The sequence below is a fragment of the Anabrus simplex genome, chromosome 1 (assembly GCF_040414725.1).
Source record: "Anabrus simplex isolate iqAnaSimp1 chromosome 1, ASM4041472v1, whole genome shotgun sequence".
Lineage (NCBI taxonomy): Eukaryota > Metazoa > Arthropoda > Insecta > Orthoptera > Tettigoniidae > Anabrus > Anabrus simplex.
Genome location: NC_090265.1, coordinates 1,409,500,649 through 1,409,516,353, shown reverse-complemented (window position 1 = coordinate 1,409,516,353; position 15,705 = coordinate 1,409,500,649). Strand labels below are relative to the sequence as shown.

General features: G+C 40.5%; 1 protein-coding gene across 1 annotated transcript; it reads right to left on the bottom strand.

Annotated features, from left to right (window-relative positions):
• Positions 1-9,911: 9,911 nt before the first annotated feature.
• On the bottom strand, positions 9,912-11,294 carry sNPF-R (short neuropeptide F receptor). Its single transcript, XM_067138712.2, has one exon. It carries the CDS (start codon positions 11,292-11,294, stop codon positions 9,912-9,914), a length of 1,383 nt encoding a protein of 460 aa, XP_066994813.1.
• Between the last annotated feature and the right edge of the window lie 4,411 nt (positions 11,295-15,705).

The window sequence follows — 15,705 nt, the reverse complement described above, 5'->3', positions numbered from 1 at the left end:
CCTAGGCATTCCCTTGCTGTTTCTACTACAGCATCCCTGTATGCCACCCATTCACTTTCTATATCCTGAACCTGCTTACTGTCTACTGTTCGAAACTTCTCACTAATCATATCCACGTACTTCCATCTAATTTGCTCGTCCTGGAGATTTTCTACCCTTATTCGTTTGCAGACAGATTTCACTTTCTCTACCCTAGGCCTAGAGGTACTTAGTTCACTACAGATCAGATAATGGTCTGTATCATCGAAAAATCCGCGGAAAACTCGTACATTCCTAACAGATTTCCTGAATTCGAAGTCTGTTAAGATATAGTCTATTATGGATCTGGTACCCCTGGCCTCCAATGTGTAGCTGTGAATAGCCTTATGCTTGAAGAATGTATTCGTAACACCTAAACCCATACTAGCACAGAAGTCCAGCAAACGCTTCCCATTCCCATTAGCTTCCATATCTTCCCCCCATTTACCAATCACCCTTTCGTATCTTTCAGTTCTATTCCCAAATCTCGCATTGAAATCGCCCATTAGCACTATTCTATCCTTGCTGTTGATCCTGACCACGATGTCACTCAATGCTTCATAAAACTTGTCAACTTCATCCTCATTCGCACCCCCACATGGTGAATACACGGACACAATTCTAGTCCTAATTCCTCCAACTGACAAATCTACCCACATCATTCGCTCAATTACGTGCCTAACAGAAACTATGTTCCATGCAATGGTATTCCTGATAAAGAGCCGTACCCCAGACTCTGCCCTTCCCTTTCTAACACCCGTCAAGTACACTTTATAATCTCCTATATCTTCCTCGTTATCTCACCTTACCCGAATATCACTTACTCCTAGCACATCCAGATGCATCCTCTTTGCTGACTCAGCCAGTTCTACTTTATTTCTTCCATAAGCCCCATTAATATGGATAGCTCCCCATCGAATTCCATTTCGTTCGCCAAGTTGTTTCCAAGGAGTCCCTCGCCTGTCAAATGGGAGTGGGACTCCATTACTCCCATAGGTCCGAGGCTTGCTTAAACTGTTCTGAGCTCGGTAGATTCATGAAGCAGGATGCTACCCTACTTACACATAGTGCAAGTGAGGAGGATTGTATAGTCCTAACCGCCTGAGCACAAGGAGGGCCAAGACTCAGAATATGTCCGAGATGCCTATTCCCATTCCATTGTAACTGGTATCCCGACTCTCAGGACCACTTACTAGGCCACTCAGTCGTTGCCCATGGTTCACGAACTAGGACGTGACTACAGTAACCCACAAACATGAACCATTCGCTCATTAAAGGCATTTCCAAATAAAAATATGTTGCTCACGCTCAAGGAATTCTCAGAGAGGCACAATGAGTATCTTTACACTTTATTAAGCAGGTTACTCTTATTCGTTTTGACGATAAATATACGTGAAATTCACCCTCCTCTCTTAAACCAAGGGGACAATGATATGTGGACTTGGCGTGCAGTTTACCTGTCAATTATATTTGAACACATGAATAGTCAGGATGCACCGTGTGTTCTTTATTGATCCGAAGGTCAGATGATTTAAAAAGAAATGACAGAATTTATATGTTGGCATACGAGTTACGTGCACATCTTCACGGAAATATTCTTTGAGATAATAATCGATAACATTGTACATGTTACACTGAATCTTGAAAATCAGTGACTCTTGACTATTAGTCACGGATGAGGTTCACTGGGAGGAGTAGTGAACGTTGAATATTTATAATATAATCATCATTTACTGGTGAACATCGGTCTTCATTAATACACCTCAGTGAAGCTTGAATAGCGGTATGTTCTCCCTACTTCCCCGAATTTCAATATCATAGCAAATTTTTCGTATTACCATGACTCCAGAAGAATTATTCGGACATGAGACAGAGCTTGTGAATAGGTGAGTGGAAGTACAGAGGATGAATATGTTCTAATCGACCCGGATCAATTTATAGCATCCACAGCATGAATCAGAAAAGAAAGGGAGGAAAGTTTAGGGAATGTCAATAGCCTCTGGAGACAAAAAACAGATGAGAAGGGAAAAGTTGGTCTGTTACGTAACGATACAATGTCCGAAGTCACCAGAAAATGTTAATCTTATGAACACCTATTTTAATGTGGTATTTCTAGAAGACATTCCGTGATATCGTTCTTGCTTCACGGCTATCAACGATAGCTTAGTATCAGCAAACTGTGGAATTTTGCGTGGTCACGTTGCAAGTTTCAAACATGCAGTTGCGTGATGTGCTTATGATAGAGGTTGGCAGAAGTTACGGGTTAGTTTAATTGATGCGTTGCGTAGGGAAGCTTCAGAACAAAAGTATATACATTTCGCTCCACAGAAACGACTTTTCACTTTTTAGAAAATGATATTATTTTGTTTGTGGCGTCGAACTCTGTAGATCTTTTGCCACTACTTTCACCATTATGATAGGAACCTGCGAGTAAGTGTACTTGCGGAAGACTTTTCACTTTACTGGTCTAAAATATTCTTAAAATAGCATTTATGTTATGATACACAGTGCAAGAGAATGAGCTGAAGAATGTTTGCGCAGTCTTTTCAAATAGTGTAAAATAGAAGTGTTAGTTGGTCCCTGGTCAGCCTCTTTCCTTTTCTTTCTGTCTTTCATTTTGTCTTCTTTAAAGTGAGGCCTGTATGTCGATGCGTCTTATTTTCAGACCAGTGTAGTACGGTACGGTATTGTTATGAGACACTACTCTCAAACCTTGAACTACATGACTGCTAACTTGCAGTACCGTTCACAAGATCAATTGCATAAATTATAATATTTCAATGTATTAAGTATGTGCTGACGATTTTAGATTACCGTAACAAACATGAGATCACCGTAGGGTAACGGTTAGCGATATCAGCTGCTGTCCAGGGGCACTGGTTCGACTCCCTGCACTGCTAGAAATTTAAAATTGACCGGGAAGCTGATGCCAGGTTAAAACGGTACAAGCAGCTCCTTTCCATTTGGGGTGTGCCTGAAAAGAGCTGCTATACCTCGAGAAACGCGACGTCTCGTGTTTCTTCCCAGGAGTGAGACTGATATTGCCTATGAGTTCGATAATAGCAACCTTATAATAACATGATTTATTCTACTTCGTTTTTCTCAAGCCAGTTGAAACAACGCTTGCTCTTATACTAATATCGCTTGTTATTCTACCTCATTCAATCCACCCATACACGGTATATATTAAAATTAACACACATTTTCAATAGTTCAATTTGGTTTAGAATAATGTCTCTTTACGTATTCAAGGACTACACTACTTCCATCATAATATATCATAATTATATGAAAGTAGAGGAATATATAAAAAAAATAGCCTGAGTATGAACCGAATGAGCAAGTTTCCTTTATAACTTATATCCATAGAAATATAAATAAAAGCCATTACAGTACATACACTCTAGGCCCCTGCAGAAGTGGAAGATGATGGTATAAGTTTTACAATTGGATTTACGTCTCACGGACATAGATAGATCTTATGACGACGATGGGATAGGAAAGGGCTAGGACTCGGAAGAAATCGGCCGCTACTTTAAGTACATCCCCAGCATTTGCCTGGTGTGAAAATGGTAAACCACGGAAAACCATCTTCAGTGCTGGGGTTTGAACCTACTATCTTCCGAATGCAAGCTCAGAGTTGCGCTCCCTTAACCGCACGCCCAACTTGCTCGGTGAAGGTATAAGTTTCCTCGACACAGAATGGAATGGCGGGCAGCATTTTCCCCTAGGAATTAACTTGGTACTCGTTTATAGTGCAGGATCAGTGAACCCTACAGGCATGTCTCGTTTATATTTCGCTGTAACCGAATCGAGCCGACGTCATTTCAGGTGAACCGAGCACTCCTTTATCACCTCAGCTACGCAGTTCACAACTTAAAGTACAGACATATGCAGGGTTAGCATTTTGATGACCTGAAAAATTACCCGAAAATATGAAGGAAAATATATGTTTACCGAAATAATAAAGATGTGCATTGTCCACATTACCTTCAACTCGCAGTGGAGTGAATGCAATGAACAACTGCCATTACAAAATAATAATAATAATAATAATAATAATAATAATAATAATAATAATAATAATAATAATAATAATAATAATAATGCGTTCACTTCTGTGGTGCAGGGGTTAGTGTGAGTAGGCACGCGTTCGATTTCCGGCTCTGTCACGAAATTTGTAAAGTGGTACGAGGGCTGGAACGGGGTCCATTCTGCCTCGAGAGGTCAACTGAATAAAGGTGGGTTCTATTGTCAACTCAGCCATCCTCGAATTGGTTTCCGTGGTTCCCCACTTCTCTTCCCGACGAATGCCGGGATGGTACCTAACTTAAGGCCACACCTGATTCCTTCCCTCTCCCTTGTCTATCGCTTCTAATCTCGCCCCCCCCCCCACAAGGCCTCTGTTCAGCATAGCAGGTGAGGCCACCTGCACGAGGTGCTTGTCCTACTACACAGTTGTATTCCTCGAACCAAAGTCTGATGCTCCAGGCCACTGCCCTTGATGCGTTAGGGGTGGGATCCCTCGCTGAGTCCGAAAGAAAATCCAACCCTGGGGGATAAACGGATTAAGAAGGAAAGAAAATAATAAGACATACTCGTACAGAAACGCATGAGAGAATAATATTTCCGTCAACTGCAGTTCTTACAAGCAAAGTAACTGAGCACTTATATTATTAGGATATTATGCAATCCACTAATATTCTGGATACCACATTTTTGTCGAAATACCGCATGTTGTTGAAAGGTAAATATTTTATCTGTTGTCCCCTTCACTTCGCATATTTCTTGGAAAGATATCCCCGACCATCTGGGGTAAAAATATTCTCGCCAAATTGTGAAATAATTTACCCGCAATGGGCAACTTCATATAGCTTTATCCTTGGCATTATAACACTTGAAATGAATCACACACGAATAAATAAAACTCCCTTAGTGTAAAATGAAACCAGCAAGTACATATACTGTATGCATGTTAGTGAAACACCATAATGAAATGTGTATTTGTACCTACTACAGTGATAATACCTCCCCCTCTCCTAATCACCACCACTCTTCTTGTCATTGCAAGCCCGTCCAGATTAGAAGTAATGTCTCATCGCACTTTAGGATGTGTATTTCCAAAAGGTAGAGACATGGGTTGCAGAAGGCTACCTATTTCACATTTTTGGAACTAAATACTGAACCCAGTAATGTTTGAGTATTTCCGTTTATTGAATGCTAGAATGATTAATCAGATATGTTAATTACCCAACGTAAATGCATAAACATGGCTGACAACGCAGGACGAAAGAAAGTGAATGAAAACACAACGAAAAATGTAACGAATGCACTGAAAAATTACAAAATAATGAGTCAAAATTTTTAAAAAGACAAATATTTTTTTCTTTCTTAATCCGTTTACCATCTAGGGTTGGTTTTTTCCCTCCGACTTGGCGAGGGATCGCACCTCTACCACGTTAAAGGCAATGTTCTATCGCGTGAGACTTTGGTTCGAAGGATACAACTGGAGAGTGGGACCACAACCTTTCCCAGGTGGCCTCACCTGCTATGCTGAACAGACGCCTTATGGGGGGGAATGGGAAGATTATAAAGGATAGACAAGGGAGAGGGAAGGAAGCGGCCGTGGCCTTAAATTAGGTACCATCCTGACACTTATCTGGAGGAGAAGTGGGGAACCTTAGAAAACAACTTCGATGATAGCTGAAGTGGGAATTGAATACCCTCTACTCAGTTGACCTCCCGAGGCTGAGTGGACCCCGGTGAAGCCCTGATACCACTTTTCAAATTTCGTGGCAGAACCGCGAATAGAACTCAAACCTCTGGGGGTGGCAGCTAATTATACTAACCAGTACACCACAGAGGCGAACACTTAAATAAATAATGACAAAAATGACGAAAAAAGATTTAAGAAATACGCCTGTATGTAATCAGGCGTCCATGATCAGGATTTATATATAAGTTTGCCATGTGTATGATGCACCAGTTAAAAGATGGTAAGTCATCAAAATCCAGGCCAAGGTCATGTGCTGTTAAATAGAGTCAAATTTATCTTTCAGTACAACTTGCATGCATATATGCGGCAATTGTGCATGCTGTCTCAGGATGCCAAATGTCATAAGAATTAATATTCTACCTTAGAGAAGCATTCAGAACGGAATGAGCTGCTAATTCTCCTTCATTTCAGCAGTCGAAGGACGATAGTGAAACTGAGGGCTTCCGTTCACCATATACTGTACATGATTCAAGTGATTTCCATTACCTCTGTACTCATATAAATACTCGATCATAAAATTCCAGTCTCCATGTAAGTCCTTGTACGAGGAAGAAAACCTTGGTAAATCACATACACAAACCAGTAATATTGTTATTTGTCTAGCGAGCGGCTTCTGGGGCTGCGAGTGTCCGAGGATAATTTCGGCTTTGCCTGGTGCAGTTTTTCTATTTGACGCCAATGGGCGACCTGCTAATCTGTATATGGGAAGATGATGGCATTGAGTTAGGTCACAGGGCCTCTCAGGGTGCATGCGCCTGGTGCATGCACTGCGCACGGTGCAAAAGACGACTTCTCTTGGTTGCCCAGAGTGCAGACCCCCACTACTCGATTTGGAGCAATATTGCTTTCTCTCTCTTTCCCCACGCCTGTCTCGCTCGCTCCCCCTGTCTCCCTCTTCCGCACTTGCTCCGTAGCGCTCCAAATCCGAGCCGAGTTGAGCCGAGTTGAGCCGAGCTTAGCCGAGTAGCCCAGAGAGGAAGCGTTGGTCCGAGCCGAGCCGAGTGTAACCAATGCACAGGGCACGGAGCTCTAGCGCCTCGATTTGCACGCGTGATATTTTGGGCGTTTGAGAGGCCCTGAGTTAGGAAAAGGTAAAATACGGTGTCGGCACTTAGCCTACTCCTGTCGAATAACACCAAGATATGTACTCAAGGCCTAAGTTCTTCATTTGATGGACGAATGAACATTTGCCCTCACTCCTCATGTACACTGCGGAGAGGTTTGGAATTGAATCCAGAATTAATTAATAAGTGAAATCAATACTGTGGATAACAAAAAAATAGGCCGTGAAGGCCCTTGGAGGGGTGGAAGGTAAAGGCTTCCACTATCCGTAACCTCGCCACCTGATGGGGTAGAGTGGTTAGCTCTACGCGCGGCCGCCTTTGCCCCCAGGAATTAACCTGGTACTCATTTTTAGTGTAGGCTGAGTGAATCTCAGGACCATGTGCACCTCCGGAAGTGGAAATCACATTTCTGAAATTTGACGTCTTCTTGACGGGAATTCGAACCCACGTCCTTCCGGGCGAACCAAGCACGCCTTTACCGCCTCGGCCAGGCAGCCCCCGACAATGAGACGTGGTGATCCTGATGTTAGAGGTAGTGGTGGTGGTGGTGGTAATGACTATTGCTTCAAACGAAATGTAAAAACAGCCCTTCATTGGAGATATGACTGTAATATCAGACCCCTCGAATGACGATAATACAAACGAAGAAATTCGTGACTTAGCAATTCATTAAGAAGTCGCTCTACCAAGACAACTGCTGTCTAACCCTATGGCCTGCAGATACTGCAGTACCACATGGTCAGCATGTTGACTTCTTGACCAGGTGCGCTGCCTCTCATATCACCAGGTTCTCAGTTGGTCTCGTGATGCTCAGCACCGTTCCAACTTTCAGTCAGAATTAAAATCGCCGAAGTGGCCTGAATTCCAATCTAAATCCTCTGGGTAAGAGGTAGACTGGCTACTAATACAGCATGGGGCTGGTGGCTAACGATTTAATTGGCTAAATGTCCACCTCCGTAGTGTAGGGTTAGTGTTACTAGCTGCTATCTTTGGAGACCCGGGTTCAGTTTCCGATATTACCAGAAATTGAAGATTGGCACGAAGGCTGTATGTGGTTAAAAAGATACCTTAATTGGGGATGGACCTAGATAGGACTGCACCACCTCAGGACGAGGACACCAGTTAACTTGTTACTTTACCGGGTTAATAAAGAAAAGTCTCTGAGAATGTAAACCGACCCCCTCCACAATTCTGTATTTGCAACTAGCTCTGCGTTCTCGTTTAGTTCCAAAGTTCTTATCATTAATTTATTAAAACCTGAGACTTACCATCGTCTCCTTCTGCTTCCTCCTGTGGGTGTGGGCTGCAGAATACATCCACGGCGTCTTCTGCCTGGGGCCTCAAGGCCTTTCATATTGAGAGCGTGGGTTGGCAACCATGGGTGCCCTGGTTGAGTCTGTCGTTGCTTCTACTTACCTCCGTTAGGCTCATAACTTTCATCTAAACTATCCGACCGCATTTGGTCAACTCTTGTTCTTTTCCGGCCCTGACGGTATCAGGTTTGCGAGGCCTAAAGTGTCTTTAATTTTCATTCCCTTCCCTTTCTTTTGCCGATACCTTGAATTTTCGAAATATCTGCCCTCTTCAACTTTTCGTCTCACTGTTAATACGGTGTGGTTGCCCAGTTTTACTTCCTCTCAATCACCACCACTCCCACTCCCACCACCACCACCACCACCACCACCACCACCACCACCACCTCATCCCTTTCTATTTCGCTTTCTCTCCATGGCTGACACAATTATTCTCCCAGGTCACCCATATCACTCCTTTCACTGTCCGACTCGTTGGTTGAATGGTCAGCGTTCTCGCGTTCGGTTCAGAAGGTCCCGGGATCGATTCTCGGCTGGGTCGGGGATTTTAACCTTCATTGGTTAATTCCATAAGTGTTATCTGGTTCTGGCAAACTTCATACCATTGTGGATGAAAAGAGCAAAATTTGAAAAAGAGAGGTTTGATAGGGAATAAGAATGAAACTGGAGCAATGACAGACTCAGTAGAGGCTCTGCGGTTGCCTATGGCGTATCACTAATCACTAAATTCTGGCAGGTAACAAAAGTTAGGAATCAAACGAATCTTCCAAACTGACTTAATATTAGGCCTATGCCTCATCACACTTTATCCATTTTTAATTCCTGTATCCTCAGATATAGATTGCATAATTCATTGCGTTACGTTTCTATTCAGTTTATATTCTCATAATTTAACCTCCTAGATTATCGAATGACACTGGATATATGTTTTAGATTTAAAATGTATTTTGTGGTTTTATGGTTGTATTATTTAACTTCTTGAATTGTCTTTTCTGGATATTGCAATTGGCCGGAAAGCTTGTTTGTACATTACTCAATAAATAATATATATATTTTAAACTTTTTCGGTGTCCCAGATAATAAACTAACAATAAAAGTTGTCTCTCTATTCCAATGAAATGGCGTATGGCTTTTGGTGCCGGGAGTGTCCGAGGACAAGTTCGGCTCGCCAGGTGCAGGTCTTTTGATATGACTCCCGTAGGCGACCTGCGCGTCGTGATGAGGATGAAATGGTGATGAAGACGACACATACACCCAGCCCCCGTGCCAGCGAAATTAACCAATTACGGTTAAAATTCCCGACCCTGCCGGGAATCGAACCCGGGACACCTGTGGCCAAAGGCCAGCACGCTAACCATTTAGCCATGGAGCCGGACTCTATTCCAATGAGGGTACAAGTATGATTAATTGAGCCATTTCAAGGAAAATATGAATTACAACAAACCTCGCTGACACGATGGATTGAAATTCATGTGATTAAGAGGGAAATAATTAAATTCAAAATTAACTTTCAACCTGTTTATGCTGATTACGAGTCGCGATAATTCAGTATTCAGGGAAATAATTATTATAACACGATAATCATCATCAGAAAACTGATATTCATACACAAATTTAAATACCATTATGGATAAATATACGGATGTAATGAGGTCATCACTTACAAACTAACTATTGAATAGAAAATTAGACAAAAGTGTACGATACGGAAAGATAAGATACTGCAAACTACTCACCAGATTAAAGGGAATCACCAAGTACTCCGGCCAATAACGTCGAGTCCTTGGTATCCTCAGAGCCAAGAATTCGTGCCCCGGGTGTCAGGTGAAGAAGAACAGCATCGCCTTCTGCGTTGTATGTAGCGGCCGGAATAACCACGGTCTCCACATCGATACTCTCATCTTTGGAGGCAGAACGCAGCTTGGCATTCGGAGCGTCACCAGGTGCAGTGGTGGAAGGTAAGATCTCCATGACGTGACGGTGAACCCCGGAAGTTGGAAGCAATGTTTCCTGCATTGTCTCATTGCCATTGCAAGTACGTTCAGAGCGCCAGCCTGCAGACCGTCCCGACACACCGGATGACGAAGACGAACGAGCACCAGAAGGGTCAAAACACGGCAGAACTTGCTTGAACTCCTTACGAAAATTCTCATTTAGCCAGGCGTATAAAAATGGATTATAGCATGTGGAACTCATAGCGACAGCATGGGCCATGAAAAAACATAAGTAGTAATATTTCCATCGACCAAATGGGATATATAAGTCATTCAGGATGTTGATAAGATTAAGTGGCATCCACGACACTCCAAAGATGGTCACCATGGCAATCAGCATTCTGTTAGTTCTTCTCTTGCGTTCACGGTCAGCTTCTTCCTTTCTGGAGTTCTTTGCTCCTGGTTTTGATCTAGCTCTGTCGTTCAGTTTCAGTGACACCTTGATGTAACAGAACGCTATAATGAAGAACGGTAATACAAATTGCGTTGTCGTAGTCAGACCACCAAAAACTTGTCGAAACTTCTCCGACGGCCATATTTCCTCACATAAATATCTGCCTTCTAACATTCTATGTTTCATGTATATTCCGTAGGGCAGCGTGACGAGGAGTGAGAAAACCCATATTGAACAGATTATAATAACACAGGTGGAGAGCTTCATTCTTGGATGGAAGGGGTATATTATGACGAAGAACCTGTCTATCGCTATTGATGTCAGGGTGAAGGTTGATATATAAACACTAGTACCCTGAGCATAGGCCACCAGATGACAGAGAGCGCTACCAAATATCCAGCGACCAAGAAATGAATACAGGGGTGTGAAGGGTACAGCAAGAGCACAGAGAAGAATGTCCGAAAGAGCAAGATTTGTGATGAAAAAGTTGGTAACTGTCTGCATTGCACGGTTACGTCCAACTACGTAACATACCAAAACATTTCCAAACACACCGAGTACAAAAATTGTGGAGTAAAGTATACAAAATAGAGCCTGAACTGCTTCGTCCTGAATGATATCGAAATCATCGTCTGTGTAATTCCCATCAGTTCCATTATCTCTCGCAAAATCATCCAGTTTGTTGAGTGATTCGGTTGTGGGGAACAACTCATCTCCTGATGTAGAAAATTCCATCATTCCAGAAATCACTCGATTCAGTCACGGAAACGACAGTCAGAACATAAGACAGTAATATAGTGTTTAATTCGTGGAGATATATTTCCAATCAATTGTCCAGAGTCTCACATACCACACTTTGTACAAGTACCACGTATATAATTCAGCTCCATCTCAGTTAAATGTTCAGAAACTAGGTAATATCAGTAACAGTACTAAATAATATGAAATTGCACTAAACCACAGATCTATAGCCCGCGAATAATAACGCGTGTCGGTGAGACTATCTTATACATCTACACTAAGATGAAAACATAAATGTATCGTTTGTCGAAAATATTCAAATTATTGAATAGCAGTCACTAAGCGAATTAAATTAAATGTCCTTTTTCTGGATCAGATAATTTTAAAAACTTGTTTCTGCCAGTGTAACACAATTCCGAATGTAGACTGTCAAAACACTCGCATATTTAACATACTATACATATATTTAAAAAATGAAGTTAGGCCTTTCAAACTAGTTTAACTGTCTCTACGAACAGTTAAAAATGATCGTCAAATTAAAGATCATAATTTAAATCATTAACGATATTAATATATACATTAACAGAGAGAAGTGGCTCGTTATAAAAACACACAGTGATATGGTTTATGAGTTTTCAGTGAAGGTACAAATCGTGTATCCCTTGTTTCCATTTAGTCAGAATCGATTGTGGTCTCATCATATTTTCATAACTTGCCAGTCAAGCAACTCAGTATTATATTACACACTTAATGATGCGTTCATATTATATTGAAGTTTTTTAAAAAAAATGCGTGCCGAGAATTAAAAGTATGATAAAACTTTCAATTACTACCGGAAACAAATGTGCAATGTTTTGGACGGCTCTCAATATGTTGCTACTATTTCCAAAGTTGTCACAAAAAAGTATGTTAATTGAATATATTATTTTAGGTCTCTTCAGCTGCGCACGAGAATAATTAGTACGGAAACAAAGAACGTCACAGACACAATACACCTGTTGCATATAGAGAAAGTATGGGCGCAATATGACTTCTCCACTAGTGGACACGAGCTTCTACCCCTATTTATGTTGTAACAGACAAGCGCAAACATGTATAATAAATATAATGGTAGACACCCTCATTTCGAAAATTTTAAAATATTTTTTCAAAGTCCATTAAAAATCATAATTTGTTGACTTTTTGTAAAACATCTACCAGTTAATTATGAGTGTTGCTGGTTTATATACACCATTACCAATGTTTAGTTTGTAACAAACTTCTGTTCAGGAAATAAGTCGTTTATAGACAAAGTAAGCATTGTAAATTATTACAAATACTTGTTTTCTAAGTGTTTACAAGGAATATATAAAGGTTGAATAAGATTATCGTTCAAAAATTGCTACGAACTATTATAATTCGTCCCGTTGTAACACTACTGCTTCAGTATATCTTCATAACTGTTCAAGTGAATATTTAAACTAATTATTTTCATAGCTTTTTCACTATGTAAGATGTTCCGTAAAATTCTCGTAGAAAGTCGGTTTAAATGAGTAATTATAAATTTGTTCGTGAGAGGTCTTGTACACATATCGATAACAGAATTCACGTTTATATTAGTCTATTGGTATATTAAAGGAATTCAATACTTGATTTTAACTTCACTTAGTATAAAAGAAAAGAATAAAACTAGTCTTCATTTGTTTCCTTTCGCATGGCTCATAATCAAATAACTTATAATGTATGTCATCACTAATTCTCACTTAAATTTTGAGTCTCATGAAGATGGGAAACATTTGATGGTCCATGAGTAGTGGAAAAAACATACATAGAATGTTATAGGAATTAGTTTTAGCAATTGATTAATAAGTAATCGAAAAGATCATTATGGTTTTTGAAATGAGAGTATGATTGCAGAACAATGTTAAAAAGCACTAGATAGAAAAAATTGAATTGTGAAGCAATGAGTGACGTTTAGAATCAAAAATCATTGTTCATTTATGCCTTTTAGATTTAAAAAAAATCACTGTTGTTTCAAGAGAAAATTTATTTCTACGCCATTCAGTTTATATTTATGTCAACCACGGTGATTAATGTTCACATTTACTGTAAAAGTGCAGTTTTTTTCACTAGAATTCACTATGGAAAGGAAACATGAACCATGAAAATTACACGTTAATTTAGCGGGTCGCAACATATGTTAAGTCTAGTATCTACGGGTGAGTAAAGTGAGCAGAAGCTACACTCAACGATGGTAGACCTTATCTTATCAAGCCGAATGTTGACATTTGTGCTGATGTAAGTGAAGTACTAGCCGGTAAACACATGAAATTAAATCACTCCTGTTTAATCGTTCTAACACGAACCATATACCGTTCCCTTGTCTCTGAATGTTAAACTATGATCTCTAGAACACACAAACAAATCGTCAGACGGTACTTGAAACAAACACAGGAAACTTATTCATTTTCAGATCAAAATTCTGAGAGTTGTATCAAACTATGAGTTCTAATAGAGTGGGGATGCCAGTCTTTGCATAATTGAAATTAATTACGAAGTAGGCTGTAAACCTTCTTGAAGAAAATTCATTTGGATGGCATTATTGTCATAGTTTGTTATTAGTAAAACAGTTTAAATACCCTTAATAGATCCTATACTCTAATTTTGTATACTTTCCATTTTATATGTTCTGCACTCATGTGCATAATAAATACTAATGACTTATTCGAAGTTTATGTTAATTAGGCATCACTTTCACTGTAAATGAGACTTCTCGAACTTTTAAGACATCATAATTTTGAAAGAAAGTCTCAGTAATGTACTTTTTAGCTCGAGCCGTATACACTCGTGGCGACCAGGACACTCGCGAACAGACGTCAGGCAGGCTGGCCGGCGGATGTGCTCGCGCGCGCGTAGACCACCACTTACTGAAGTTCGGAGTGGAGCATCGAGACGCAGCGAGCCGAGGAGGAAGTTGGGCGTCACTTTGAGCGCGCGCAGGCACCGCCCCTCCATGTCATTACAAGTTTTAATTATTCATTCGGTAGTTAAAAATCATCCATTGTCAATATATACCAATGTAAGCAGTCTTACTACAGACCGTAAGAATCCTGAAGAACTGTTGATCTCGGCGGCACATTCGATTGGTCATTGTTGGATAAGTGGCTCGATTCTAAACGAGGTCGGTAGTATTACAGGGTTCTACGTACTGTAACTCGGTATTTTTGGTTGCTGGCACAGGAACTTCTATAGGACAGTCGATATCTCTTAAAATATATTCTTAATTAAGGCCACGGCCGCTTCCTTCCCACTTTTAGCCCTTTCCTATCCCATTGTCGCCATAAGACCTGTCTGTGTTGGTGCAACTTAAAGCCACTAGTACAACAAATATTCGAGGGAAGGACTTTAAACAAATGGCATTACTATTATTGTTATCATTACTACTACTACTATGAACATTATTAGATTTCGTTTTCGGCACTAAAGACACGGTTAACACTCGTCAGCCTCTCCGGACTTCAAGTACTCCTTCATCCTGGTGGATAATGTAGTTCTTCGCTCTTCAGATCACTTTGTGCCATTTCTTCTCACTCCTCTCCGAAGATCCTTTACCCGTCTAAGCAGGTCCTCAACTTACTTCTATCTTTAGCCAGTGTCGCAGATGCACCGATCAGATCTTTCTTCACTACAGTTGCCCTTAGAGTAGTACACTTCCTAGGTGTGAGAAGATAAAAAGTCCTGCACAATGTATTATTATTTTATTGTTATTATTATTATTATTATTATTATTATTATTATTATTATTATTATTATTATACCGAGTGAGTTGACAATGCGGTTAGAGGCACGCGTCTGTGAGCTTGCATTCGGGAGTTAATCGTTCGAGCCCCACTGTCCGAAGCCCAGAAAATGGTTTTCCGTGGTTTCCAATTTTCACACCAGACAAATACTGGGGCTGTACCTTAATTAAGGCCATGGCCACTACATTCCGAATCCTAGCCCTTTCCCATCCTTGGCGTCGTCGAAAACCTTCGATGTGTTCGAGCGACTTTTAAACCACTACAAAAAATATGAATATTATTTCTTCTTACGTCCCACTAACTACTTTGCCGGATTTCGGAAACGAAGAGGTGCCGGAATGTTGTCCCACAGGAGTTCTTTTACGTGCTGATGTATTTGAACACCATAAAATACAACCGGACTGAGGATCGAACCTGCCAAGTTGGGATCGGAAGGCTATTGCTTTAACCGTGTGAGCCATTCAGTCCAGCTCTTATTATTATTATTGTTATTATTATTATTATTATTATTATTATTATTATTATTATTAAATTTATCTATGAGAAAAAAGCTTACTACTAGCAACTACCTTCATTTAGGAAGTCTTTGTTTTCATGACGTCAACTTGATCGGCCTCGTAGTCATT